At 50.5% G+C, this 25784-nt stretch overlaps 1 protein-coding gene and 1 long non-coding RNA gene across 5 annotated transcripts in view; one reads left to right on the forward strand and one right to left on the reverse strand.

Moving 5' to 3' along the window:
• KIAA1671 (KIAA1671 ortholog) overlaps positions 1 to 25784 on the forward strand; it is a 254841-nt gene that overhangs the window by 154680 nt on the left and 74377 nt on the right. Inside the window, exon 1 of one of the 4 annotated variants that reach the window (XM_050745893.1) lies at positions 11658 to 14011. The exons of the other annotated variants lie outside the window; for them this stretch is intronic. Coding sequence (XP_050601850.1) covers positions 13727 to 14011 — 285 coding nt within the window. The 5' untranslated portion in view covers positions 11658 to 13726. Of the gene's footprint in view, positions 1 to 11657; positions 14012 to 25784 lie in introns of those variants that run through there. 4 annotated transcript variants of the gene reach the window in all.
• On the reverse strand, positions 3197 to 14500 carry LOC126929558 (uncharacterized). Its single transcript, XR_007717202.1, has 3 exons — positions 14166 to 14500; positions 13736 to 13972; positions 3197 to 4416 (listed from the first exon to the last, which is right to left on the reverse strand). It is a non-coding gene; the product is annotated as an uncharacterized LOC126929558 (long non-coding RNA).

The raw sequence follows: 25784 nt of genomic DNA on the forward strand, positions 1-25784 counted from the left end.
TCTGGAGAGTAACCTTATAGCTGTGACTCAGAAGCAAGAAGCATCAAGGCTACGTAGGATCTGCAGGCAGCTCTGGGTTGGAAAAAACTGGGTGGAGGGAGCTGGGGGGGTTTGCTTTGATTGCCCTGATGCCAGGGTCTCTGGAAGAGATTAAATCCAGGCTAGCCCAAGGTCTAGGACTCTGAGGCTGTGGAATGTGCATTGTACCCAAAAGGTGAGCTGCCATGGGGACCTGTGGAGTGATACCCCTTTGTCAAGATGCCAGGGCTGCCTGGCTGGCCCATTCCCTGCCCTCCCCGCCCACCCCAGCATGGCTCCTAGAACAGTGTGGGTGGCGCAAAAGAGAGGCTCTCCGCGTGCAGAGAAGCGAGTCACGTGAGAACAGACCTCCAGCCGGGTCAGGAGAAAGCACTCCTGTGTGGAGGCATGCTCTGCAAGTGGAGACCGTTCCTCACAGCAGCGATGAGATGCGAGAGGGGCGGGGGCTGCCCAGCTGAGTGATGGAAATGATGGGGGTGGGGCGTGGTACCACTGTTCCCTTGCCCAGAGAGCCAAAGCTGCTGAGCACAGGCCTCCAAGTCAGACTTTGCCACTAAGCCACTGCACTACCTCCAGCCTTCACTCTCTGCCTCAATTTTCTCCTCTGTACGATGGGGATACTTGTTTTGTTTCCATGAGTTGGTCAGAGCATATAATGTTACCACCACTTGGTAAGAAGGGTACTGTTTTTCTCCCCTTTTAAAGGCAAAGAAGGTGAGGCTCAGAGAAGGTAAGCTACTTGCCCAGGATCACACAGCAAGGAGCTGGAGGGCCAGGCAGTCAGACTTTGGAGCCTTAACCTAAACCATGCTTGCGAGGATGACGTGAGATGATGTGGGGCCTGGCACACACGATATGTTCCGTCAGCTCTTAGGAAATATGTACCGTGTCAGAGCATCAGAGCAGCCTTTGGACGAGTGTTGATTTAGCCTGGGGAAGAGGGCATTTCTCTTTATAAGTTTGTTTTTCAAAACGTAGGTACTTTTTTTTTTTTTTTTGAGACAGAGTCTTGCTCTGTCGCCCAGGCTGGAGTGCAGTAGTGCAATCTCGGCTCACTGCAACCTCTGCCTCCCAGGTTCAAGCGATTCTCCTGCCTCAGCCTCCCGAGTAGCTGGGATTACAGGCGTGTGCCACCATACCCGGCTAATTTTTGTATTTTTTGTAGAGATGGGGTTTCACCATGTTGGTCAGGCTGGTCTCGAACTCCTGACCTCGTGGTCCACCCACCTTGGCCTCCTGAAGTGCTGGTATTACAGGTGTGAGCCACCGCATCCGGCCAAATGTGGGTAGTTAAGCCACACTCATTCCAATGGTGGATTCCAATGGGGCAGTCCCCATTGGAATATCTGTGCCTGTTGCTGGGGCCCTGCTGTGTGCTCTTGGCTTGCACTAATACCTGGGAGGTAGGTGTCATGATTTCCATCTGCAAAAGGAGGCAGCTGCGGCAGGAGAAGGCTGTGTAAGGGCCCCGGGCCACACAGTATTTGTAAGTGGGTCTGGTGGCTTTGCAGAGGAAGGCCGAGGGTTTTGAGTTGGTCTCTCCTGTGGTCTTCCTGGGTAGCCCCCTTGGGGAATCACATCCCGGAGAGAAGGGAAGCATTGCCTGGGGCCCCACAGTGGTGTGGGGCAGAGCCTGGCTCTTCCTCTCCATTCAGCCTGGGCAGGAGGGCATGGAAGATGCCCTCTGAGGCCACCCAGACTTGCTGGTCACTGGAGCTGTTAGTGTGGTTGAGTTTTTGTCAGAACGGAGTACGGGAGGGAGTCCCCAAAGCCATGTTGGTGAACCTTGTGTTTTTCACCGTCAGGCTTCAGTTGGGGTTCGCGGCCAATCTACGTGTGAGTAGGAGAAAGCCAAATGGAGTGGAGGGACGGAGGAACACACGTCAAGGTCTTCCCTCCTGTGACCACATCTTCTGTACTCCATAATTCAGCGGACACAAATGGGGGTATTCACAGGGGCAGGGTAGCCCGGTGGTTAAGGGCACAGGCTTTGAATTCCACCCAGCTGTGGGTTGTGTCACCGCTCTGCACATAGCACATGCATGACTTGGACTAGCGATGTCATTGTCCAGAGCCTTTGTTGTCCCATCACACACTGGAGATTACAGCCTTCCTGGGTTATACCTGTCAGCGAGGCAGTAGGGCGCACAGTAGTCCCTTGGTGAATGACAGCTACTGTGAGTTGCAACTGTGCTTACTACAAACCCCAAGTAAAACAGTCGCACAGAATCAGGAGTGGGTCTCTTGCTTCCCTGCTATAGTACCTGGTTCATAGGAGGCACTCAAGATTAAGTGCTTGTTGAAGTCAGGACAGGAGGGAGGGAGCAAGGAAAGGCCAAAAAGGCCTTCTCATTTTTTCAGTCTTTTGTGATGCTCATGGAGACCTTCAAAATCTCAGAGTGTTGTTTAGGGGGCAGGTCAGCCAAGTAAAGCAAACTCACTGATCAGAAATACATTTCTTAGGGGAGGTCACGTGTTCCTCATCCCTGTTCTCATTTGCTGTTTCCCAAGAACATCTTGCTTTGTTTTGCTAACTGAGCCAACCATGTGGAACTTCAGCTACTGCGGTGGAAAGAAGCGTGCTGTCCAGCCCCAGGCAGTGTGGCCAAAGACACCAGCAGAGCTCCCCTCCTCCTTCCCACGGGCTGATTGCCCCCAGAACCACTGGGTGGCCCAGCGAGATAAGTCAGGCAGGGGAATTAGGTGGGGGCCTGCCGCCTGCCTTTTTCCATTTTAGAGAAGGCCAGGGTTTGCAGCCTTATGAGAGGCCTGGCTCTTGGAAGAGGGGCTGTAATTACTGATTGGCTTCACCATGCCGGGCAGGGCCCCATGGCAGACTCTCCACAGCATGGAAAACGCCGCTTTCTACTTGAGCTGAGGGTGGGGACTGATAAAGAAAGGTGATGAGTTTCTGTCTGTTTCTAGAAATATTTCCTTGCCAGATGATTCTTTTTTTTTTCTCATCCCAAGGTTAATTAAAGACATCTTAGGTCACTAAAATGACTATTTGAAGAAGAATGTGATAAATTAACACAAGGAAATAATCTTGGGCTTGGTTTATAAATAATCTGGGATTGACTTATAAAATCAAGTCATTTCTATTTTTTTTTTCTTTTATCTGAATTCCTTTCTCTGTTGCCTTGGAAACAAGTCTCCCAAGGGGGATGTTTGGAGTCCTGTGACTTGGGTTCAAGCCTCAGTGATTCCTTCATTTCACACGGTGGGTGCGATGAGAGCCTCTTGAGGATGTTGAGTATCAAGGGTGGACAGGACACGTCCCTGCCGCCCACAGGCTTGGGACCCAGAGGGGAAGACTGATAGGTAAACCAAATTACAGCCAGGTAAACTGTGTGATTCAGTGGGGGTTACATAGGCAGGGTGGGAGCTCAGAGGTGCCCCCTGCCCCCATGGACATAAAGAAACGGGGGAGGTGTCTCAGAGGCAGGAGTATCTAAGGTGAGCTGTGGTGGACTAGATGCTGGCCAGGTGAGGACGGGGTGGAAAGGTGTCTTAGCCAGAGGGAACAGCATATGCAAAAGGCTGAACAAGAGATGGCATGGCACATTCCAGGATGAACATCTGTCCAGTTTATCCAGGGTCGAAAGAAGCTGGGGAAACAGGTAATATGTGAGGTTGCAGACGCTGTCAAAGTTCAGATCATGCACAATTCCTGGGAGATATCAGAGAGGGCGCCTGCTGCAGATGGACCGTGAGGCCTTAGGGCAGCCCTTGGTCTGGGCCTGTTTCTTTAGTTAAATGGGAAGGTTGGCCTGGGTTGGTCCCTGCTGGTGTCCTGGTTCTGACTGTCTAGGGTCCTGTGATTCATTGGAACAGTAAGATGATAGGAATTATAATAGAAAAACGATTATCCCTTGTGGTCACCATTTATTGAGTATTGTTGTTGTTGTTATTGTTGTTTTGAGACAGAATCTTGTTCTGTCACCTAGGCTGGAGTGCAGTGGTACGATCTCCGCTCACTGCAACCTCCACCTCCTGGGTTCAAGAGATGCTCCTGCCTCAGGCTCCTGAGTAGCTGGAACTACAGGTGCACACCACTATGTCTGGTTAATTATTGTATTTTTAGTAGAGACGAGGTTTTGCCGTGTTGGTCAGGCTGGTATCGAACTCCTGGCCTCAAGTGATCCACCCGCCTCAGCCTCCGAAAGTGCTGGGATTACAGGTGTGAGCCACTGCGCCCGGCCTTATTGAGTGTTTACTACGTGCCAGGGGCACAAATTATCTCAGTTTTTTTTTTGTCGCAACCTTTTGAAGCGGGTGGGCCTCATGCAAGATGAGAAAACCATGACTCAGGTGATGCAGGCCTTACGCGGAAGCCCTGTGCCGTCTGCTACCTTCTGACTGACGGTGTTGCTCCATCTGAAAGAGAGAAAAAAGTAGGTTGAAGCTGAGTTCATGAGCCAGCCCTTCCCACATGTAGTCCTGGGAATTTGTCACCAGGCCAGTTGACAAGAAAGGGAAACTAATGCAGTTGGCAACTGGACAAGCCCTTCTGAAGGCTTTTCCTGACCCTCACAAGAGGCCATGGGGAACAACCCAGATAACTGTAGAGAAATGAGGTGGTGAAGTGCTTTGGGATCAGACAGGTCTGGATTCAAGTCCCAGAGCCCTCTTGCCAGCTCAGTGACCTTGGGCAAGTCCCCCCCCTTTTTTTGTTGTTTTGAGAGGGCGTCTCGCTCTGTCACCCTGGCTGGAGTGCAGTGGCGCGATCTCGGCTCACTGCAACCTCTGCCTCCCAGGTTCAAGCGATTCTCCCACCTCATCCTCCCAGGTAGCTGAGACCACAGGCATGTGCCACTGCGCCCAGCTAATTTTTTGTATTTTTAGTAGAGACAGGGTTTCACCGTGTTAGCCAGGATGGTCTCAAACTCCGACCTTGTGATCCGCCCGCCCCGGCCTCCCAAAGTACTGGGATTACAGGTGTGAGCCACTGCACCTAGCCCAGGGCAAGTCCTTTGGCTCTTTAAACCTCATTGTTCTCTGCAAAATGGGGAACATCACTAACAGGACTTACCCTTAAGGGTTGTTTTGAGGGTTAAATGAGGTGAGATGTGCGAGTAACCATTTCCTAGTATACAGTAAATCCTCCATTAGTGGTTGTTATTTTTTCCACTGTACCACCTTCTTTTTTGTTTGTTTTGTTTTGATATGGAGTCTCGCTCTGTTGCACAGGCTGGAGTGCAGTGGTGCAATCTTGGCTCACTGCAACCTCTGCCTCCTGGGTTCAAGCGATTCTCCTGCCTCAGCCTCCTGAGTAGCTGGGATTATAGGAACCTGCCACCACAGTAGAGATGGGGTTTTGCCATGTTGGCCAGGCTGGTCTTGAACTCCTGACCTCAGGCGATCCGCCCACTTCAGACCCCCAAAGTGTTGGGATTACAGGCGTGAGCCACCGCTCCCAGCCCCACCTTCTTTATTAATATAATATTAGTGTACCTCTTAGTCTAGGATGCATAGTCCTGGAATGTCCAATCTTTTAGGAAGCAGGATGTGAGGAGGGTCATATAAATGGGACCTCCTGCGGGAGATCTGGAAAAAGCTGAAGGTTGTCTTGGAGGTGGAAGAGGAGGGGAAGGCAGTGGTAGGCAGGGATGCCACATGTCCAGAACTCTGAGGGCAAGACTGAACGTGCCCCTACTTTCTGGCCTTTGCACGTGGTGTTCTCGCTTTCAGCCCTCTTGGAATACTCCTATTTATCCTTCAAAACCCCACCCAGATACCCTTCTTTTAATTTTAAGTCTTTAATAAGTGATCATTTCCCTGTTCTTTCCTCAACCTTTGAATTTCTTGGTTGGGGCTCACCCCTCCCTGTTATGTTCCCATAGCATGTTATTCACTTGTTCATCAGAACCCTTGGCAATTGTTCATTTCTTTTCCTATTTCTTTCTTCCACCAGACCAAGGATTCTTGAAATTATACATGTTTGTATTAGACTTTGGGGAGAAAATGGGATAGCCTCAGATTTGAGTTGAACTTTGGGGACACCTTCCACCCTTAATGGCTAAGAATCAGATATACTGAGCTCTTCAGAGACTGTAGGTCCCCTCAAACCCAACACTGAGCTTGCAGAAAGTAACTGTCTGGGGAATGTTTGTTGAATGAATGAATGAATGAATGACATATTCTGATTTCTTCTTCCTCTCTCTCTCTCTCTCTCTCTCTCTGTCTCTCTCTCTCTCTGTCTCTCTCTCTCCCCCTCCCCCTCCCCCCCCTTCTTCCCTCCCTCCTTCCCTCCCTTCCTCTTGCTCTGCTGCCCAGGCTGGAATACAATGGCATGTTCTCAGCTCATTGCAACCTCCACCTCCCGGGTTCAAGCAATTCTTCTGCCTCAGCCTCCCAAATAGCTATGATTTCAGGTGCCCACCACCACTCCCAGCTAATTTTTACATTTTTAGTAGATATGGGGTTTCACCCTGTCAGCCATGCTGGTCTCAAACTCCTGACCTCAGGGAATCTACCCGCCTCAGCCTCCCAAAGTGTTGGGATTACGGGCATGAGCCACCACACCTAGCCCATTTTCTGATTTCTGAAATCACACGTGCTTGTCTAGAAATGGCGATCTCTGTGCCTCGCCTCACATTGTAGATGAAATTCCCATTTACTTCCTGGATCTCAGCAGCTTCTCCAGCATTTTTTGGATTAATTATGTAAGAAAGAGATGGTTTTCTTTCTTTTTTGATGCCCAAAACATCCCAAGAGTTTCCTGGAGAGAACAGAAGACTTTGCAGAAAAAGTCCTCTGGGGGAGAATGCTTGCGCTGCCCCAGTTTTCAGGAAGCGAAGCTTTTTATAGTCACACTTGCAGACCGCTCTGTACCTAAAGGAAGCCAGGAGGGAACAAGCAGGCATCTGGCTTTGTAGCTTACTTCTGCACCCCTCTCCCCTTTCTGGAAGGAGGCAGAACTGGATGATCCCACCTGCCATTTGGTCTCTGCTTTTCTGGGCGCTTGTCGCCATCCAGACTGATTTGGTGAGGGCCAGGATATATAGCTTGTCACAGGTGTGAGACGGGGCGGGGTGGGGGGTGCCAAACTCCACCACTTAATAGCTGCGTGACCTTGGGTTGGTCATTTCACTTCTCTCTGCTGCAGTTTTTCCATCTGTCAAATGGCAGTGATAATCATATTAATGGTATCAGCCTCCTTTCATTGTTGGGAGGAGCTGATGGTGATGCAGTGTAATGCCTGGCACATAGTAAGTGCTCAGTTAGCAGTAGTGATGGTGGTGATGGTGGTGGTGGTCTTCGGTCAGGTTCCCTAGAAGCAGAGACTGACATGAGGATTCTGGTGCAGTGATTCATTGAGGGAAAGCTCTCAAGCGAAACCCATAAGGAAGAAAGGGCAACAACTGGGGCAGGGGACAAAGCTAAGTACAGATGTGGTTTCAGCTGAGCCCCAGCCTCAGCCCAGTCACATGGGCACCCCCAGAGTGTGATTGCATCACTGAGTTGGTGGTGCCTTAAGGCAAGGAGACCTGGGTGTTGTGTTCCGTATTGGTCAATCATTGGCCCTGGGCATCTTGGCATAGCCTTCAGTAAGGGCAGTTTCCAGAGGAGGGTGGAGCTCTGAACCTTTTGTAACCAGCATTCACGGCAGCTGAAGGGTGTGTGTCCACCTTCTAGAAAAGGGGATCTTAGTCAGGGGTGGTACCCGCTGCATCGATGAAAATGATGAGTTCAATGACTTCATCCCTGAAAACCAGAGAAGTCAAGTCACTTGCTCACCGTCACACAGCTAGTAAGAGCTATAGCTAGGTCTCCAAACCCTTAATCATGATGCTATACTTATTTAGCAAGGACGGGTGGGTCTAGAATAAGGGAAGTGAGGTGCTCACATAGGGCACAAAATTGGGGGACATCAAGAAAAGTCACTGATCACTATAAATAATATTTTAATTGTGTTAAAAAAATTAAAATTAATGCAAAAATTTACAATGAGAAAGGAACCAGAACTATAAATAAAAACAGGATTAGTGTTACTTATTTTTTTCCTTTTGCCTCTAGCCCAGCATGGCTTGCCCCACACTGAGCAAGTCCCTTTTTGAACAATTAGGTTCTTACACCTTTTCGTCATTATCTATGTGACTGTGATAAACATTCTTAGAGCAAAATGTTTGTATATTATTATTGTTATTTCCAAAGGAATTCCTGTTTGTGGAACTGGATCACTAACTATAGGGTCAAAAGTTAGACACAGCGCCCCCCCTCCCCCTTTTATTATGAAAATGTTCAAACATATAGAAAAATTATATAGGAAAACACCCATCAGCTAGAGTCTATGAAATTTGCTATGTGGCCAGGCGCGGTGGCTCACGCCTGTAATCCCAGCACTTTGGGAGGCCGACGGTGGCAGATCACAAAGTGGGGAGATTGAGACTATCCTGGCTAACACGGTGAAACCCTCCCCCCATGACCAGGTGTCTCACAGGAAACTTAAAAATACAAAAAAATTAGCCGGGTGTGGTGGCGGGCGCCTGTAGTCCCAGCTACTCGGGAGACTGAGGCAGGAGAATGGCGTGAACCCAGAAGGCGGAGCTTGCAGCGAGCCAAGATCGCACCACTGCACTCCAGCCTGGATGACAGAGCGAGACTGCATCTCAAAAAAAAAAATTTTTTTTTGCTATGTGTGCTTTATTAAAATGTAGCCATCCATCCATGGCACTTTTTTTTGTTTTGTTTTGTTTTGAGACAGGATCTCACTCTGCTGCCCGGACTGGAGTGCAGTGGTGTGATCACAGCTCACTGCAACCTTAACTACCCAGGCTGAAGCAATCCTTCTACATTAGCCTCCAGAGTAGCTGGGACTACAGGGTTCAAACAATCCTCCCACCTCAGGCTCCCAAAGAGCTGGGATTACAGGTGTGAGCCACAGCATCCAGCACTCCATTTGTGTGTGTGTGCATTTCAAAATAAATTATTGGCTGGGCATGGTGGCTCATGCCTGTAATCCCAGCACTTTGAGAGGCTGAGGCGGGCAGATCACGAGGTTAGGAGTTCGAGACCAGCCTGGGCAACATGGTGAAACCCTGTCTCTACTAAAAATACTAAAAATACAAAAATTAGCCGGGCATGGTGGCGGGCGCCTGTAATCCCAAGCTACTCAGGAGGCTGAGGCAGGAACATTGCATGAGCCCAGGAGGCAGAGGTTGCAGTGAGCTGAGATCGTGCCACTTGCATGTCAGGCTGGGCGATAGAGCGAGACTTTATCTCAAAAAAAAAAAAAAGTATAGACATCAGTACATTTCAGCTGTACATTTCAATATGCATGTCATTTACTGACAAGCCATTATTTTTTAAGACTTTTGATTTAGAGTATTAAATTTCTTACAGGAAATATATACCAGTTTTAATGTCCATCTGCTGTGGGTATATGTGTCTGTTTCACCACAACCTTGACAACACTGGGTATGATCTTTTTAAAGGTGTTTTACTTTCTACTTTGATTTAACATTTTTCCTCCTGAGGACCCCAGTGGATTTCCCATCCCGATGTCCAGATGGTCTGTTAAAAAGCTGTGTGCCATTCCAGCTCTCTAGGTATTTCTGATGTGACTTTCCTGGGACCGGGGGGAGGACTCAGGTCTGTTCCTGTTTCCACCCTGGTCTGTTCCTGTTTCCACCCTGGATGTCCCGGGCCTGCGTGGTGAGGGAGCAGGGCCATGAAGAGGACTTCCTGGTGTAGGAGCTCACTATAGGCAATCTGTGTGGGGAAAATGGGCAAACTTTGGAGGCCCACTTTGGATGCCAGAAGTCCTGGGACCTAAGAGGCTGCATGTGATGGAAGGTAGAGCCAGGCACTCATGGCAGTGTGACCTGGCCCTTTGTGTTTCCTCACCTGCACGGTGGGGTAATGCTTCTGGATATATCAACATGAGGTATATAGGCTGCTGCAAGAGCCCCCCACCCCACCTTCGCCTTCAACCTTCAGTTTTCTCATGGACCATGTACCTACTTGCCTCTGGGCACTTGTATCTCTGTGATTTCTATGGGCCAGGAATTTGGGAGCAGTGTGGCTGAGTGACTGTGACTTGGAGTTTCTTACGAGGTTGTACCCAAGATATTGGCCAGTCTACAGTCAGCTAAGAGTTTGACTAGAGATGGAGCATCTGTTTCCATAGTGGCTTACTCACACGGCCGGCATGTGGTGCTAGCTGTTGGCTGGGGGCCTCAGATTCTCTCCATGTGGGTTTCTGTGTGTGACTGCTTGAGCATCCTCACAGCATGGCGACTGGCTTTCCCCAGCATGACCTCAGAGAACAAGGTGGAAACCATGATGCTTTTTATGACCAAGCTTGTCCTACACTGTCACTTCTTCTTTTTTTTTTTTTTTTGAAATGGCGCATCACTCTGTCACCCAGGCTGGAGTGCAGTAGCACGATCTCAGCTCACTGCAAACTCTGCCTCCTCGGTTCAAGTGATTCTCCTGCCTCAGCCTCCCAGGTAGCTGGGATTACAGGTGCCTGCCACCGTGCACAGCTAATTTTTGTAGTTTCAGTAGAGACGGGGCTTCACCATGTTGGCCAGGCTGGTCTTGAACTCCTGACCTCGTGATCCACCCGCCTCGGCCTCCCAAAGTGCTGGGATTACAGACATGAGCCACCAAGCCCGGCCCATCACTTCTTCTTTACTCTGCTAACCACATGGACCAACCTTGATTCATTGTGGGAAGGGACCACACCAGGCTATGGATAAAACAGAGGAAGGATTATTGATGGTCATCTTGGAGGACACCTATCAGGCATAATCTTGGTACATGATTTCACCTCTGTGGATCTCAGTCTCCTCTGTCAAATGGGTTCATGCAAAAAAATTCATTAGTTGATTCCTGTGAATGCTTAGAATGGTTGGCCAGGCGTGGTGGCTCAAGCCTGTAATCCCAGCACTTTGGGAGGCCGAGATGGGCGGATCACGAGGTCAGGAGATCGAGACCATCCTGGCTAACACGGTGAAACCCTGTCTCTACTAAAAAGTACAAAAAACTAGCCAGGCGTGGTGGTGGGCGCCTGTAGTCCCAGTTACTCGGGAGGCTGAGGCAGGAGAATGGCGTAAACCCGGGAGGCGGAGCTTGCAGTGAGCTGAGATCTGGCCACTGCACTCCAGCCTGGGCGACAGAGCGAGACTCCGTCTCAAAAAAAAAAAACAATAAATAAATAAATAAACAAACAAACAAACAAATAAATAAATATTAGCCACCACTGTCATCCCCTGCTGGGCTCTGAGCCCTCTGTTGTTAATCTCTATGCAGTGCCTGGCTCAGAGTAGGCACCCTCTGAATCTTTATTAAATCAGTGAGTGAAAGAATGAATGAGGCTGGATGCAGTGGCTCATGCTTATAATCCCAGTACTTTGGGAGACTGAGGCAGGTGGATCACTTGAGTCTAGGAGTTCGAGACCAGCCTGGACAACATGGTGAAACCCTGTCTCTACAAAAATAACACACAAAAAAATTAGCTGGGCTAATTTAGCTGGAACTACACATACCTGTAGTCTCAGCTACTCAGGAGGCTGAGGTGGGAGGATCGCTTGAGCCTGGTAGGCCACGGCTGCAGTGAGCTATGATCACGCCACTGCAGTCCAGCCTGGGCAACAGAGTGAGATCCTGTATCCAAAAAAAAAAAAAAAAAAGAAGAAGAAGAAGAAAGAAGAGAAAGAGGGAGAGAAAGAGAATGAATAGCTGTAAGGACTAGGAATACATGGAGAAGAAAGAGATCTGTTGGCCACATTGCCAGAGAATCCTTTGTGATAAACTTTCTCAAGTGAGGCCCTTTGACCAGTGTCTAGAAAACAAATATTTGTTCAAAACTGAACTGAGGTGGTGGTGGAAAGGACATAGGATGCATTCTGAGCGACCTGGGTTTCAATCGTGTACTTGGTGTCCGAAGAATAAATATTTACAGAGTCCTGACTCTGGGCCAGGTACCATGTCAGACCTGGGAAAACCTGCGGTGGGAGCAGCTCTGGTGCATGCCCTGGCAGCATCCTTGCTGTGTGACCTTGGGCAAGCGAATCTATGTCTCTGAATCTGCATTTCTTTGTCTGTAAAAGTAGTGGGGTTGGGGGGATGTGGATCCCTGCTGGAAAGAGAAACCTCCTTTAACAGGCATGCCTGACCTCCAGGATCCAGCTGCTGCCCACCCGCTTCTTACAACCCCTGACATGTTTGAAGTCTCCAGGCAGAGGACAGAAAACCTGCATGGGTCAGATGAGCGGGGCCAGGCCGAGGGCAGTGGGTGTTAGGGTCTAGTCATACCCCTACGCCTAGTACTCCAGCCCTGTAAGGGTTAAAACCCAGCTAGCTCATGTGACCTGGTGTAAACCATGAATCATTCCCATTGCTCCTAGCGCTGAGCCTGCTGCCCAGGACGGGGCAGATGCTGTGCCCCGGGTTGCCATGGCAACTCCACCTGTACTGAAATACAGCCCGCCTCAGTCCTTCCTGGGGCGACCTCAGGGGCTGTCTCACCTGGCTCAGTGTTGCCTTCCAGAGAGGGAGGGAGAGACAGCTGAAAAGGAGAGAGAGGAGAGAAGCTTAGAGACAAGCAAGTGGAAGTTGAGACACAGGGAGAGGGAGGAGAGCGAGGTTGAGAAATCAACAGAAACAGACCACGAGAGGGAGACAGACTGACAGCCGACCAGAGGTCCCAAGACACTGCCTGTAACCGTAGAGGCAGAAGCCGTTTCCCAGCAGTGCTAACCTTCCCCGGGGCTGCCAGATCTCCGACATACAGGCACACACACACACGTGCACACACATGCACACACGTGCAGCCGCATTTCCTGGTGCGCTTTTGCGGTGAGGGCACAGGGGTGGGTAGGCTGGCAAGCACGTGAAGTTGCCATCAGCCCCGAGGGACCGTGAGCGAGTTGGGACTTGGGGGAGAAAAAAATGGGGGCGGACGTCAGCTCCCTGGGCGGCCACCGCCACCGCCTCCGCCTCCCCGAGGCCCCTCCTGCATTCCTGGGCAGCGAAGCCCCTCGCTAAGACGGGGGCTGATGTCATCCCGGGCTGCTCAGCCAGGGGACCCGGGGGCCCTGGTGGCTGCCTCCGGAAGTGAGCTAGCCGCCTGCCGGCCGACAGGTTTGGAATCTCCAGCCAAAGGACAGAAAACCTGCATGGGTCAGGTGAGCGGGGTCTGGCCGAGGGCAGCCGGGCAGGGGGCAGCAGGGCGCGGCAGCTTGCCCACCGGAACCTTCCAGGGTGCACCTCAGGGGGGCTGCCTACCTGAAGGGAAGTGAGGACAAGGGTGCCCAAGGCCGCCCCCTCCACCCACCCCCAACCCCCGCCTTTCGGGGACCGTCACGCCCTGGAGTGAGTGCAGCCGGCTTGTTCCTCAAAGCTGCTTGTCTCCGCCGATCAGCTGGGTGAGCCCTGGAACTGGAACCTGGACTGCCCAGTGTGTTGACTTTACAACTCCGCTGGGGTGGACTCGCAGCCTGGCACTTAGCTGCCTCTTAATTCTGAGCGGCATCCGTGGATGCAGCCGGCTGCTGGCTCGGGGATGTTTACTTACCCTTGGTTTGCCTGAAGAGAGCTGCTGTTTTTAAATTTTTTTCCTCCAAGCAAGCCCAGAACTTCCATGAGCAAAAGAGTCAGAAGAGGGGAGAGGACACTGGCGTTTTAATTGCTCTCGCCCTCCCTAACCTCCTCCTTCCCTCTCCTCCTGGCTGGCCCCATGGATTACCTGGGAGATAAACTCACAGTGGCTCAGACCCACATGACCCAGTGGATGGGCACCGTGAGGAGGTCCTTCCAGGAAGCCCTCAATTTGGTGACCACCACGGTGGGCCATGAACGGACGAGTGCAGAGTCGGGCAGCCGGACCCCCTTCAAGCGTACCTCTTCCTTCCGACACCTGGCTTCCCGGAGTCGGGAATCCTTCCGCCGCTTCTCCGCTCGCAGCCAACAGAGATTTTCTTCACTGAGGAAAAGGCACACAGATTCGGAGCCGCCAGATATTGTAAGCTTATTATGTTTTAAAAAATATTAAAACAACACTGAAAGCTCCTCCCCTCCAGTCCTCCCAGGGAGGGGGTCTCAGACATCAAACGCGGGAAGTTACTGCTCCCAGAATAGTTGTCAGTCAAAGCCCAGGCACTTCCTGTCCCCTGTACCTGGGAAAGAGGCACGTAGCAATAATTCCTCTCTCTCCCGAAGTCGGTCAGGAAATTTTTGCTGGATTCGACGTCTGTGTGGACAGGGCCAGCGCATGAGTTTGGCTGAATTTGCCGGTTGATTTATGTTTAAGTGTGAACACCCCAGCTCCCGACACGAAAGCTCATCCTTCCCCCTATTTTTAGGGTGGATTAGTGGCACCTGCCTCATCTCCTCTCACCCTCCTAGGAAGCACAAGTGGCCATGTCATGTGCACGCTGAGTTGTAGTTTTTGTCGTTCTACCGAGCTTTCGTTGAATTGCCGAGGAAAGGGCCTTAGGAGACCGAGATGGTGCGCGAATTTGCCCGCTGGCCGTGAACCTGGGGCTTGGTGTGAGTGGGCCAGGGCGGCAGGCCTTTATTTCTTACTCAGGCAGACTCAGGAGGGCTTGGATTGGGACAGCAGGGTGGAATGACAGCTAATGATGAAAACCTCGGCCTGTGTCCTGCTGGGGGACAGTGCAGAAACAATCATAAGGTCCTTATGGTGATTCGGAGAGGTGGGATTGGGCCCAGAGAGCGAAAGTGCCTACCATGGGGAAGCACAGTGAGCGAGTGGCAGAGCCAGGTCTGGAACCCCAGGCTCTGACCTCCCCATTCACGGCTCTTTCCAGTCCAGCTCCCGGCAGATGTTCTCCCCAGACCCTCCCGATTACTTCAGGGCTGCCCACATCACTGACCAAGCGTGAGCCTAAAGAGAGGGCCTGCCATTTTCACATAGGAGACTTCTACCACCTGACTGTTGGCCCAGTTTGTGGGAGCACCTGAGGACAGGCGAAGGGCTAAGCCAGCCCCTTTTTCTGGGTTCCTCCTAGCCAGGAGTGCTGTAGTCATTAAGGGACTCAGCATGTAGGGAGGAGCCCTGAGCTGGCCCTCCTTTCACACGAGGTGGCAGGGCTCACAGCTGCCCTGCCAGGTGCAGGGGCTCAGTATCCCCTCTGCTGGCCCAGAGGTGTGGTGACTCACCCCAGGCCACACAGCAGCTGGAGCAGGCAAGTGCAAATGCAAGGCAGGAGCCGAGCACTTGGGCATGACATGTGTCTCGTTCACAGGACGTCTCCTTCACAGTGGGTCTGTGCTCCTTTGTGGCCTTGGACAAATTAGTGGGGCTTAAATTTACGAGACAGATTCCCCAACCTCTGAAAGGTGTGACTTGGCACAGGGAAAGAAGGCCCCTCATTCATTCTGTCTCCCTCTGTGTGTATCTCTGTCTCTGTGATGTGTCTCTCTGCCTTGCTCTGTCTCTGTTGGTTTCTCTGTAAGTCCTGTTCTCTCTCAGGGTAGGGGGTTGGTGACAGGCAGGCTCTGTTGGTATCCCTCTTTCTCCACCCTGGGGAGTGGTGTGACCATGGGCATTGGCCTGAATCCCCTAGGCCTCTTCCTGTGTTACAGGTTGGTGCCACCGGAGCAGCTGCCTCTCCAGCTGGTTGAATAAATGAAGTTGGGTGGTGCAGAGCCATTCTCTGTTGCATTGGGATGCCACCAAGAGTGTAAATACATGCTAAATACATTCAAGCTTCAGGCTCCTTCCCATGTAGCCACACTACTGTGTGGCAGGCACCAGCTGGCCTTGGCCTTGACAGCTTGAATCAGACTCCTGGCTGAGGAGCCCTGACCCATTCTTAAGCCTCAGTTTCTTCCTGTGTCCAATGAGGAGAACCAAGTGCTAGGTATGAGATTGAAGCAAGCCCCCGGCACAGTGCCAGGCACACAGTAGCTGCACACTTGTGAGTGCCCTCTCTCTGTTGCTTGCCTAGACACTGCCTGAGCAGGATAAAGGCAGAGTTGGGATAGGAACACGTGCAGTCTTGAAGAGAAGTCAACGAAACGCAAGGCCAGGGACCCCCTGCCTGGGGTTGAGTCCTGGCTGTGCCGCGTCCCAGCTGTGTGACCTTGGGCAGACTCCTTCCCTCTCTGTGCCTTGATTTCCTCCTCTGTGAAATGGGGATGATCGTGCATTGATGTGCTGGTAAATGCGTGGTGGGCGTGGCTGTTCTTAGCTTGTGGTGCTTAAAAATTAGTTCTTGCAGCAACCAAACCTTTCCTCTCAAACCGTCCCTTCAAAGATTTTCAATGAGGTGGAAAACCCACATACGCCCTTTTTACTCAGGGACTTCACTTAAATATTCATTTTATGGGAAGAAACTTTTTAAAGCCACAGACAATGACTTAAGAGTTTGGGACAACAGCAGTATCCGTGGCTGGGGCTGGGAGGGGGCAGGATTTTAGTCTTTCCGACCTTGTACGTGATTTATCTAAATAATCCATTCATTTCATCCTGGTTCCTGCCTCCGGCTTGTATTTACTCAGAGCAGTGTAGAAGAATCTATTGCGGGCATAAAACAACCCTCAAAGGCGTGCCCTGAAATGTTTTCTAAAGCCAGCCTTGAAGTAATTTGCTAATGGCCTGTCTGCCTCTGTGTCCAAGGGATAAAAGGGGGAAAGAGGGAAAACAAATGCTTTGTCTCTGAGCCACAAAGGCAGGAAGAGGCACGTTTGTGCTGCAGTCCCGTGTGAGCCTGAGAAACATGCCTGGTACGCCAGGTTTAGCCGAGGAGACAAGGTGGACTCCAGTTAGAGGCCAGACAGAAAATTCCAGAACCCAGGAACAATGGCAATGGCACAGGGGCCAAGACTGCAATAAAAGTGGGAGGTGGGGGGGTGTCTGAGGCCACGGGGTGCCGCCCCAAGAGGGCTTTGGAGTCAGACAGACTTGGGCCTGAGTCTCAACTCACCACCACGTGCAAACTGAGTGACCCTGGGCAACTTAAATCACCTCTTTCAGCCTCAGTGCCCTCATCTGAAACATGGAGATTCAGCCGGGACTTGTCTGGTGGGTGGTTCAGTGGGACAGAGTAGACTAAGAGCCAGCACAGTCCTGGCATGCAGGAGGTGCTGAATAAATGTTCTTTCCACGTTGCCTTTTGGGGGGCTCAGACTGTAACGTGAGTCCTACCTTCCTAGAAGGCTAGACTGGTGCCTTAGGGAAGCAGAGTAAGAACCTAATCGACCTGTATTTGTATTTACTGTGTGCAGGGCTCCATGCTAAGCATCAGGTGCATATAATTTGTGTGTCTTCATTAATTCACTCATTTTTTTCTTTCAACCAGTATTTTTATTTATTTATTTATTTATTTAGAGACAGAACCTCAGTTTGTCACCCAGGCTGGAGTGCAGTGGCACAATCTCGGCTCACTGCAACCTCTGCCTCCCAGGTTCAAGTGATTCTCCTGCCTCAGCCTCCCCAGTAGCTGGGATTACAGGCGCCCACCACCACACTGGCTAATTTTTGTATTTTTGGTAGAGACAGGGTTTCACCATGATGACCAGGCTGGTCTCCAACTCCTGACCTCAAGTGATCTGCCTGCTTCAGCCTCCTAAAGTGCTAGGATTATAGGCGTGAGCCACTGCGCCCAGCCTATTTTTATTTATTTATTTTGAAGACAAGGTCTTGCCCTGTCACTGGGGCTGGAGTGCAGTGGCATGATCCTAGATCACCACAGCCTCTATCCTCTGGGTTCAAGCCATCCTTTTGTCTCTGGAGTAGCTGGGACTACAGGTTTGTGCCACCACACCCAGCCATTTTTTTTTCTTCTGTGTAGCAACAGGATCCTGCTCTGTCGCCCAGGCTGGTCTTGAGCTCCTGGCCTCAAGTGATCCTCCCACCTCAGCCTCCCAAAGTGCAGGGATTGCAAGCATGAGCCACTGTACCCCGCCCCCTCCACCAGTATGTATGTATGTATATATGTATGCATGTATGTATGTACTCTGTTGCCTGGGCCGGAGTGCAGTGGTGTAGTTTTGGCTCACCGCAACCTCCGCCTCCCCGGTTCAAGCAATTCTTCTGCCTCAGCCTTCTGAGTAGCTGGGACTACAGGCACCCACCACCACGCCCGGCTAATTTTTGTATTTTCAGTAGAGACAGAGTTTCACTGTGTTGCCCAGGCTGGTCTCAAACTCCGGCCTCAGGTGATCCACCCACCTCGGCCTCCCAAACTGCTGGGATTACAGGTGTGAGCCACCACACCTGGCCCCCTCCACCAGTATTTACTGAGTACCTACCACAACCCTGGTGCAGGAGAAATAGCTGTGAGCGAAAGAGACAAAACTCCTGCCTTCACAGAGCTGTCTTCTAGTGAGGCTGATAACAAAACACATCAGAATGTAAATGTGTCATATATGTGCTGCAAATGAGGGAACTACCTTAAAATATCAAGGGTCTGTAACCTCAAACTATTGCTGTATATCAGAGTTTCTCAGCCTCAGCTCTAATGATATCTTGGGCTACATAATTCTTTATGGCTGTGGGGGTAAGGGGTAGAGTCTGTGCATTGTAAGCTTTTCCCTGGTTCCTACCCACTAGAAGCCAGTAGCATCCCACAGTTGTGACAACCAAAAATATCTCCAGGCATTGCCAAGTCCCTTTGGGGCCGAATCACAATGCCCCTCTCAGCCCCCATCCAGGTTTGAGAACACTGCTGTATATAATGTGGTGTGGGGCACAACAATTGTAGCTGGGGTATTCTCCCAATGACTTAAATATGGGGAGGAGGGCAGGGATCCCACATCCATTGAGCCTCTCCTACTTGCCGGGAACCACACAGCTGCCCCTATGGGTATAGCACCATACTTTGCGAATGGAGAAATCTGAAGTACAGAGAGGGGAAGTCACAGGCCTGGGGCCACACAGCTGGGGATCTGTGAAGTGGGGACTCCATCCAGCATGTGTCGGCCTTGCTGGGAGCATGACCACGCCCTGCACTGGGGATTCACTATTAAACGTCGGCCCCAGAGCTGAGCATTCAGTCCTCCAGCCCAAGGCTGAGTGGGAGTATTTGCTTCTGTGTTAATTATGGACTGGAATGGAGGCTTAAAATATTCAGCAGGGCTCAGCATCTCCCCCCACCAAACACACACACACACACACACACACACACACACACACACACACACACACACACACACAGCTTTAGCAAGTGGGGGAGAATTGAAAGGAAAGGATGTATAGGACTCCTGCCTTTGGAAGCCCCATTTCATCCCCATCTCCATCAGTGTTCTCTCTGTACTGGGGTCCTCTGGCTCTGTAACAAATTATCACAAACGTGGTGGCTTAAAGTAACATAACTTCATCTCTCACAGTTCTGGAGTCCAGAAGTCCAAAATCAAAATGTCAGCAGTCGGCCGGGTGTGGTGGCTCACGCCTGTAATCCCAGCACTTTGGAAGGCCAAGGCGGGCGGATCACCTGAGGTCAGGAGTTTGAGACCAGCCTGGCCAACATGGCGAAACCCCGTCTCTACTTAAAATACAAAACTAGTTGGGTGTGGTGGCGCATGCCTGTAATCCCAGCTACTCAGGAGGCTGAGGCAGGTGAATTGCTTGAATCCAGGAGGCGGAGGTTGCGGTGAGCCGAGATGGCGCCATTGCACTCCAGCCTGGGCAACAAGAGTGAAACTTTGTCTCAAAAAAAAAAAAAAAAAAAAAAAGTCAGCAGTTGACTCCTCCCTCCAGAGGCTTTAGGGAAGCATCTTTTTTTTTTTTTTTTTTTTTTTTTTTTTTTTTCACCTCTTCCAGCTTCTGGTGGCTCCAGGCATTCTTTGACTTGTGGCCATGCCACCCCAATCTCTGCCTCTCTCTTCATGTCACTATCTCCTCTGTCGCCTCCTCTCCTGTCTCTCTGATGAGGACACTTGTGCCTGAACATAGGAGCCTCCTGGATTATCTAGGATAATCTCATCTGGAGACCTGCAACTTCATTTCATCTGCAAAGGCCCTTTTTCCAAGTGAGGTCACATTTGCAGTTTCTGGGGGCTAGGATGCAAACATAACTTTTGTTTTTTGTTTTTTGTTTGAGACAGGGCCTCCTGTCACTCAGGCTGGAGTGTACTGGTGCAATCACGGCTCACTACAGCCTCAACTTCCCAGGCTCAGGTGACCCTCTCACCTCAACCTCCCAAGTAGCTGGGACTACAGGTGTACACCACCACACCTAGCTAATTTTTTTGTATTTTTATTTTTATTTTTTATTTTTTATTTTTTTTTGAGACGGAGTCTCGCTCTGTCACCCAGCCTGGAGTGCAGTGGCCGGATCTCGGCTCACTGCAAGCTCCGCCTCCCAGGTTTACGCCATTCTCCTGCCTCAGCCTCCCGAGTAGCTGGGACTACAGACGCTCGCCACCTCGCCCGGCTATTTTTTTGTATTTTTTTACTAGAGACGGGGTTTCACCGGGTTAGCCAGGATGGTATCGATCTCCTGACCTCATGATCCGCCCGTCTCGGCCTCCCAAAGTGCTGGGATTACAGGCTTGAGCCACCGCGCCCGGCCTTTTTTGTATTTTTAATAGAGACAGAGTTTTACCTTGTTGCCCAAGCTAGTCTCAAGGGATCTACCTACTTCAGCCTCCCAAAGTGCTGGGATTACAGACGTGAGCCACTGCGTCCAGCCGACATATCCTTTTAGGGGCCACTGTTCAACTCTCCACACACTCCCCACAGCTTACATTGTGGCCCCTCCCATCCAGTCCATTCTCTCCCCAACAGCCCAAGAGATCAAGTCATTCCCCTGCCTCACTCCAGACTTAGATGCCCAGTTTTCCTGTGCGACCTGGCCCCGCCTCCCTGCTGACATCAGCTCTACCTCTGTCCTTTATGCCCACTCTGCCCTTGCCACTCTGACCTCCTGCTCTTCGCCAGTTACCCCCTGCTCCTTCCAGACCTCAGGACTTTGCCATCACCATTCCCTCTGCCTGAAATGCCCTTGCCCTCTCTTCACCTCTGCAGAGAGGCTTCCCGATGTTCCAGGCTGTGGTGAACCCTCTGCATTTCCCTGCACCCATCCTTCTTCATTTCTTCCTGGGACCTATCTCAGTCTGTACTTATTTCATTTCACTTGTTCCCTGGTTTATTCTCTGACTCCTCCACTAGGAGGTAAGGTCCACGAGGGCCAGGGCTTTGGCTGTCCTGGTTCACCTTGATATTGCCAGTACCCGAAACAGTGGCTAGGAGCTCACAGAGTATCTGCCTTCCAGAAATCCACTGTCGTTCATTCTTATATCCACCCTGGGACACCATCTCCATATTATACATGGGTAAACTGAGGCCTGGAGAGGATAAGTGACACAGCCCCGGTGTACACCTCCTAAGAGATGACAAGTGTATGGCCACACCATCCTGAATGATCTCAGAGTTGATGCCAGGATTCTAGTCCAGGGAGGTCTGGAGTTCTTTCCCTGTAGAGGGCAGGATGGAAAATCTGAAGTATAATGATAATAAAAACCAGTCACTCATTCATTAGGAACTTTTAATTGAGTACCTCTTTTGTATCAGATACGGTGCTCGGTAGAGCAAGAAACAGGCAGGGCCTTTGCCCTCACGGGACTCATAGGAGCCGGGAGACACATTAAACAACTAAGTAAACCAATGAATGAACAAAGAAAGTACTCTCAGATAATGGTGAGGGCTCTGAAGAAAATGTAACAGGGCATGGGGACCCATGGGAGTGGATTTTAGGAAGAGTGGTCAGGAAAGTCTTCTCAGGAGGTGACATTGGAGCAGAGACCTGCATGAATGAGGGGATGAGCCCCAGAAAGTTTGGAGGGACATGGGGACAGCAGGAAAAGCAGTGCAAAGGCCCTGAGGCAGGTTCGTGCCCGGTGTGTTTGAGGTGCAGCAAGGAGCCCAGAGCGGCTGGAGCAGCACAAGTCAGTGGGAGAGGGTAGAAGTGAGCTCAGAGAGGTGGGCCAGGGGCCAGAGCAGGTAGGGCCAGGGAGGGGAGCTCTGATAGGATGTTAGATTTTAGCGTTGGAGGGTACTGCGCAAGGGAGAGCTATGATCAGATCTGTGCCTCTGTGTGGAGTGTTGGAAGAGAAGAGCAGAATAACAACTCTAGCTACCACTTACTGAGTGCCTGCTGTGTGCCAGGCACAGGTTGTTATTAATACATTTCTCCTGGAGATCTGGGCTTCAAAGGACTGGGGTCCAGCTACTGTGCACCCTTCCTCCATCTCCAGCTGCCTTTGCTGACTGCCGATTGCCACCTGCTACCTCATGTCCAGAGCCCTGCCAGGTGCCCTGGTCTCGGGCTGCACCTTGGGGTGTGGATTCGAGGGGTTAGACTTAAACCCAGCCCCAAAGGCCAGCATGATGTCACTTCATTCTCTGCTACAGTGTCGCCAGACAGGCAGGACAGACTGCTTTCTTTTGGGCTGGCCTCACCCAATTTCAGGTCTCCTTTCGCCCTCCTGGCAGCAGAATGATGTCACCCAGAGAACAATGGTTCCTTTATAGATCTAGCCCGGGCCAAAGGCTGGGTCTCAGAGTAGGTGCCTCTGGGAGAGACCTGGAGTGAATGGAGGGGCAGAACAGAGGGCTCGGGTGCTCCACAGGGATCTGCTTTTGTTTAAATAATGTTAATCTCCTTTCCTCTCTCCCCAACCAAAAAAATAGGATGTGTTCAATATATACTTGGAACATACAGAAAAACGTAAAGAAAACAAAACCCACCCATTCTCCTAACATCACATTGATGAAAACCACTCCTAGCATTGGAATGCATTTCCTTGTCTTTTTTCCCCCCTCTTCCAAACAAAATTGCCAACCCTCTGTCTCTTTATATCCTTTAAAAGATGTGAAAATTTTATATGTCTTTGTGACACTTTTAATGCCCTTGCAACATTTGTATGGTCCGTAATTTATTAACCTGTCTGGCTGGACATTTGGGTCATTTCCCGTCCTGGGCTATCAGGAGTGACCCTGCAGGGGCGGGGCCTGCGTGTGTACTTCTTCGTCTGGATTTCTGAGAGGTCCCCGAGGTTTAAGTAAGCTCACGTTCCTTTCTGTGATCAGAAGACCCCGTTGGTACTCTCACTTTTCTCTCCCTCTCCCTGTTTTCTAATCTCAGATGTTTTGTTCAGACAAATGCTTCTTGCTTCCTCATCAGGAAGTCAGAAATTTCAGGAAGGAAATCTGGATTGATACACATCACAGGGAGTGTTATGTTTTCAGATTTCATGAAGAATGGAGTCTGTAGTTGGCCGGGCGCGGTGGCTCACGCCTGTAGTCCCAGCACTTTGGGAGGCCGAGGCGGGTGGATCACGAGGTCAGTAGATCGAGACCATCCTGGCTAACATGGTGAAACCCTGTCTTTACTAAAAATACAAAAAATTAGCCAGGCATGGTGGCGGGCGCCTGTAGTCCCAGGTACTCCTGAGGCTGAGGCAGGAGAATGGCGTGAACCCGGGAGGTGGAGCTTGCAGTGAGCCGAGATCGCGCCACTGCACTCCAGCCTGGGTGACAGAGCGAGACTCCGTCTCAAAAAAAAAAAAAAAAAAGAATGGAGTCTTTAGCAAGAGAAGCCCTTACAAGAGAAATCATGTATTAGATTAATTATAATGGTGTGCTGGTAAAATGTTTAACAACCCAGTCTTCTTGGGGAAAAAGCTTTGATTGGTAGCATTTGCCCAGTTTGGTGGTATAAATACTCCCACCATAGCCAATTGTAAGCTTCTAACTAGTTGTCACTAAACACAAAGTTGGGGAAAGATGGGCAGTAGATTACTGCTCTTTAGTATTTTTACCACACAGATATAATAGACATAAGTGACCGCAAGCCCATGGAAAATAATAAAATGTGGCAAAGTAATTAGGAAGTGATGAGATGTGAATATTTATTACCTTTGCTTTTAATGTGATTTCTTTAATTGTAAGTTTAGATCATTTAATCTTCAGTAATGGCTGTGTTTAATACCTGGCTCCTGAAAATTGCAGTTGTCCCTGGGGGGCCAGGACAAGCCAGCTCCAGTATACGCCGTTGGTTAAGAGAGTGAATTGTGGGATCTGAGAGCTGTGAGTTTGAATCCTGGTTCTACGTCTTCCTTGCTATGTGGCTTTGGGGAGTTTTCGTACCTTTTTAAAGCCTCAGTTTCCTCTTCTGTAAAATGGGGCCAATAATATTATTCCCTCCACAATCGCAGTGTGTGGAGCTGCAGCGCAAGGCTTGGTGCATAATAATGAGGTAGGAAGCGGGACTTGACTCCAGAGGTGGGGCTCAGGCGCCGGACCAAATTGAGGACTAGCTAAAACAGAAGCAGCTTTCCAATCAGTCATGCTCACCAGTGTGACATGTCAGCTTACCATTGCCATGGTAACACCTGGGAGTTACTGTCCCTTTCCATGACAATGACCGAGTGACCCAAAAGTGACTACCCCTTCCCTGGAGATTTCTGCATAAACTGTCCCTTAGTCTACATGTTATTAGAAGTGGGTATAAATGTGACTCCAAAACTGCCCTCAGCTGCCTATGGAACCGTAGCACCGCCACGGAACCGTAGCACCGCCACGTCAGTAAAGCTGTTTTCTTCCATCTCCAGCTTGCCCTTGAATTCTTTCTTAGGCAAAGCCAAGAACCCTCTTGGGCTGAGCCCCACTTGGCCTGTCCTGTATCAGTAGGATCTCAGTGAACAGTCATTATCGTCACCATGGTAATTTGATCAGAACTGAATAGTTGGCAAGTTGCAGTCAAACATGATAGACAGCCTCTAAGGTGGCCCCCGCAGTGTCTCTTGCCTTCAGTTATTCACACTGTTGTGAAGTCCCCTTCCATGCTGTACTGGGTTGGTCAGTGTGACCCACAGAATATATGGCGTTACTTCTGAGATGAGGGATTTTTTTTTTTTTTTTTTTTTGAGATAGAGTCTCACTCTGTTGCCTAGGCTGGAGTGCAGTGGCGTGATCTTGGCTCACTGCAACCTCCGCCTCCCAGGTTCAAGTGATTCTCCTGCCTCAGCCTCCCGAGTAGCTGGGACTACAGGCACCCACCACCATGCCCAGCTAATTTTTTGTATTTTTAGTAGAGACAGAGTTTCACCATGTTAATCAGGATGGTCTCGATCTCCTGACCTTGTGATCCGCCTGCCTCAGCGTCCCAAAGTGCTGGGATTACAGGCGTGAGCCACCGCACCCAGCTGAGATGAGGTTTCAAAAGACACTGCAGCTTCCCTCTTGGTCACTCCCTCCCTTTCTTGGAGCATTCACTCTGGGGAAAGCTGCTGTGTCTTGAGGACCCTCAAGCAGCCCTGTAGAGAGGCCCATATGGTGAGGAACTGAAGCCTTCTGTCCACCACCAGCAAGGAACTGAAATCTGCCAACAGGCACACGGGTGAGCTTAGAAGCAGATCTTCTAGCCTGCAGGTGAAATGGCACCTCTGGGCAACAGCTTGACTCCAAACTCATGAGATACCCTGAGCCAGGACCATTCACTGAAATCCTTCCTAGATCCCTGGCTTCCAGAAACTGTGTGAGATAATAAATGTTTGTTTGTTGTTTCAGCCCACTGAGTTGTAGGGCTATTTGTTACACAGCCAGAGATAACTAGTACACATTTCTTCTCACTTATGCTTGTGGAAATAGTCCGAGGATGGCCAGGGAGTATTATTTAATCCCTTGTCTTGCAGATGAGTAAATTGAGGTAGGAAGACCTGCCCATGGTCTGTAATGTGGTAGGTGTTGGTATTCCCAGTGGATGCCTTTCTTGTCTCATGTGTTCTTGCCCATAAAGGAGGCCGGGGTCAGGGTGCCCGGGGCT

Source organism: Macaca thibetana, chromosome 10 (genome assembly GCF_024542745.1).
Source record: "Macaca thibetana thibetana isolate TM-01 chromosome 10, ASM2454274v1, whole genome shotgun sequence".
Lineage (NCBI taxonomy): Eukaryota > Metazoa > Chordata > Mammalia > Primates > Cercopithecidae > Macaca > Macaca thibetana.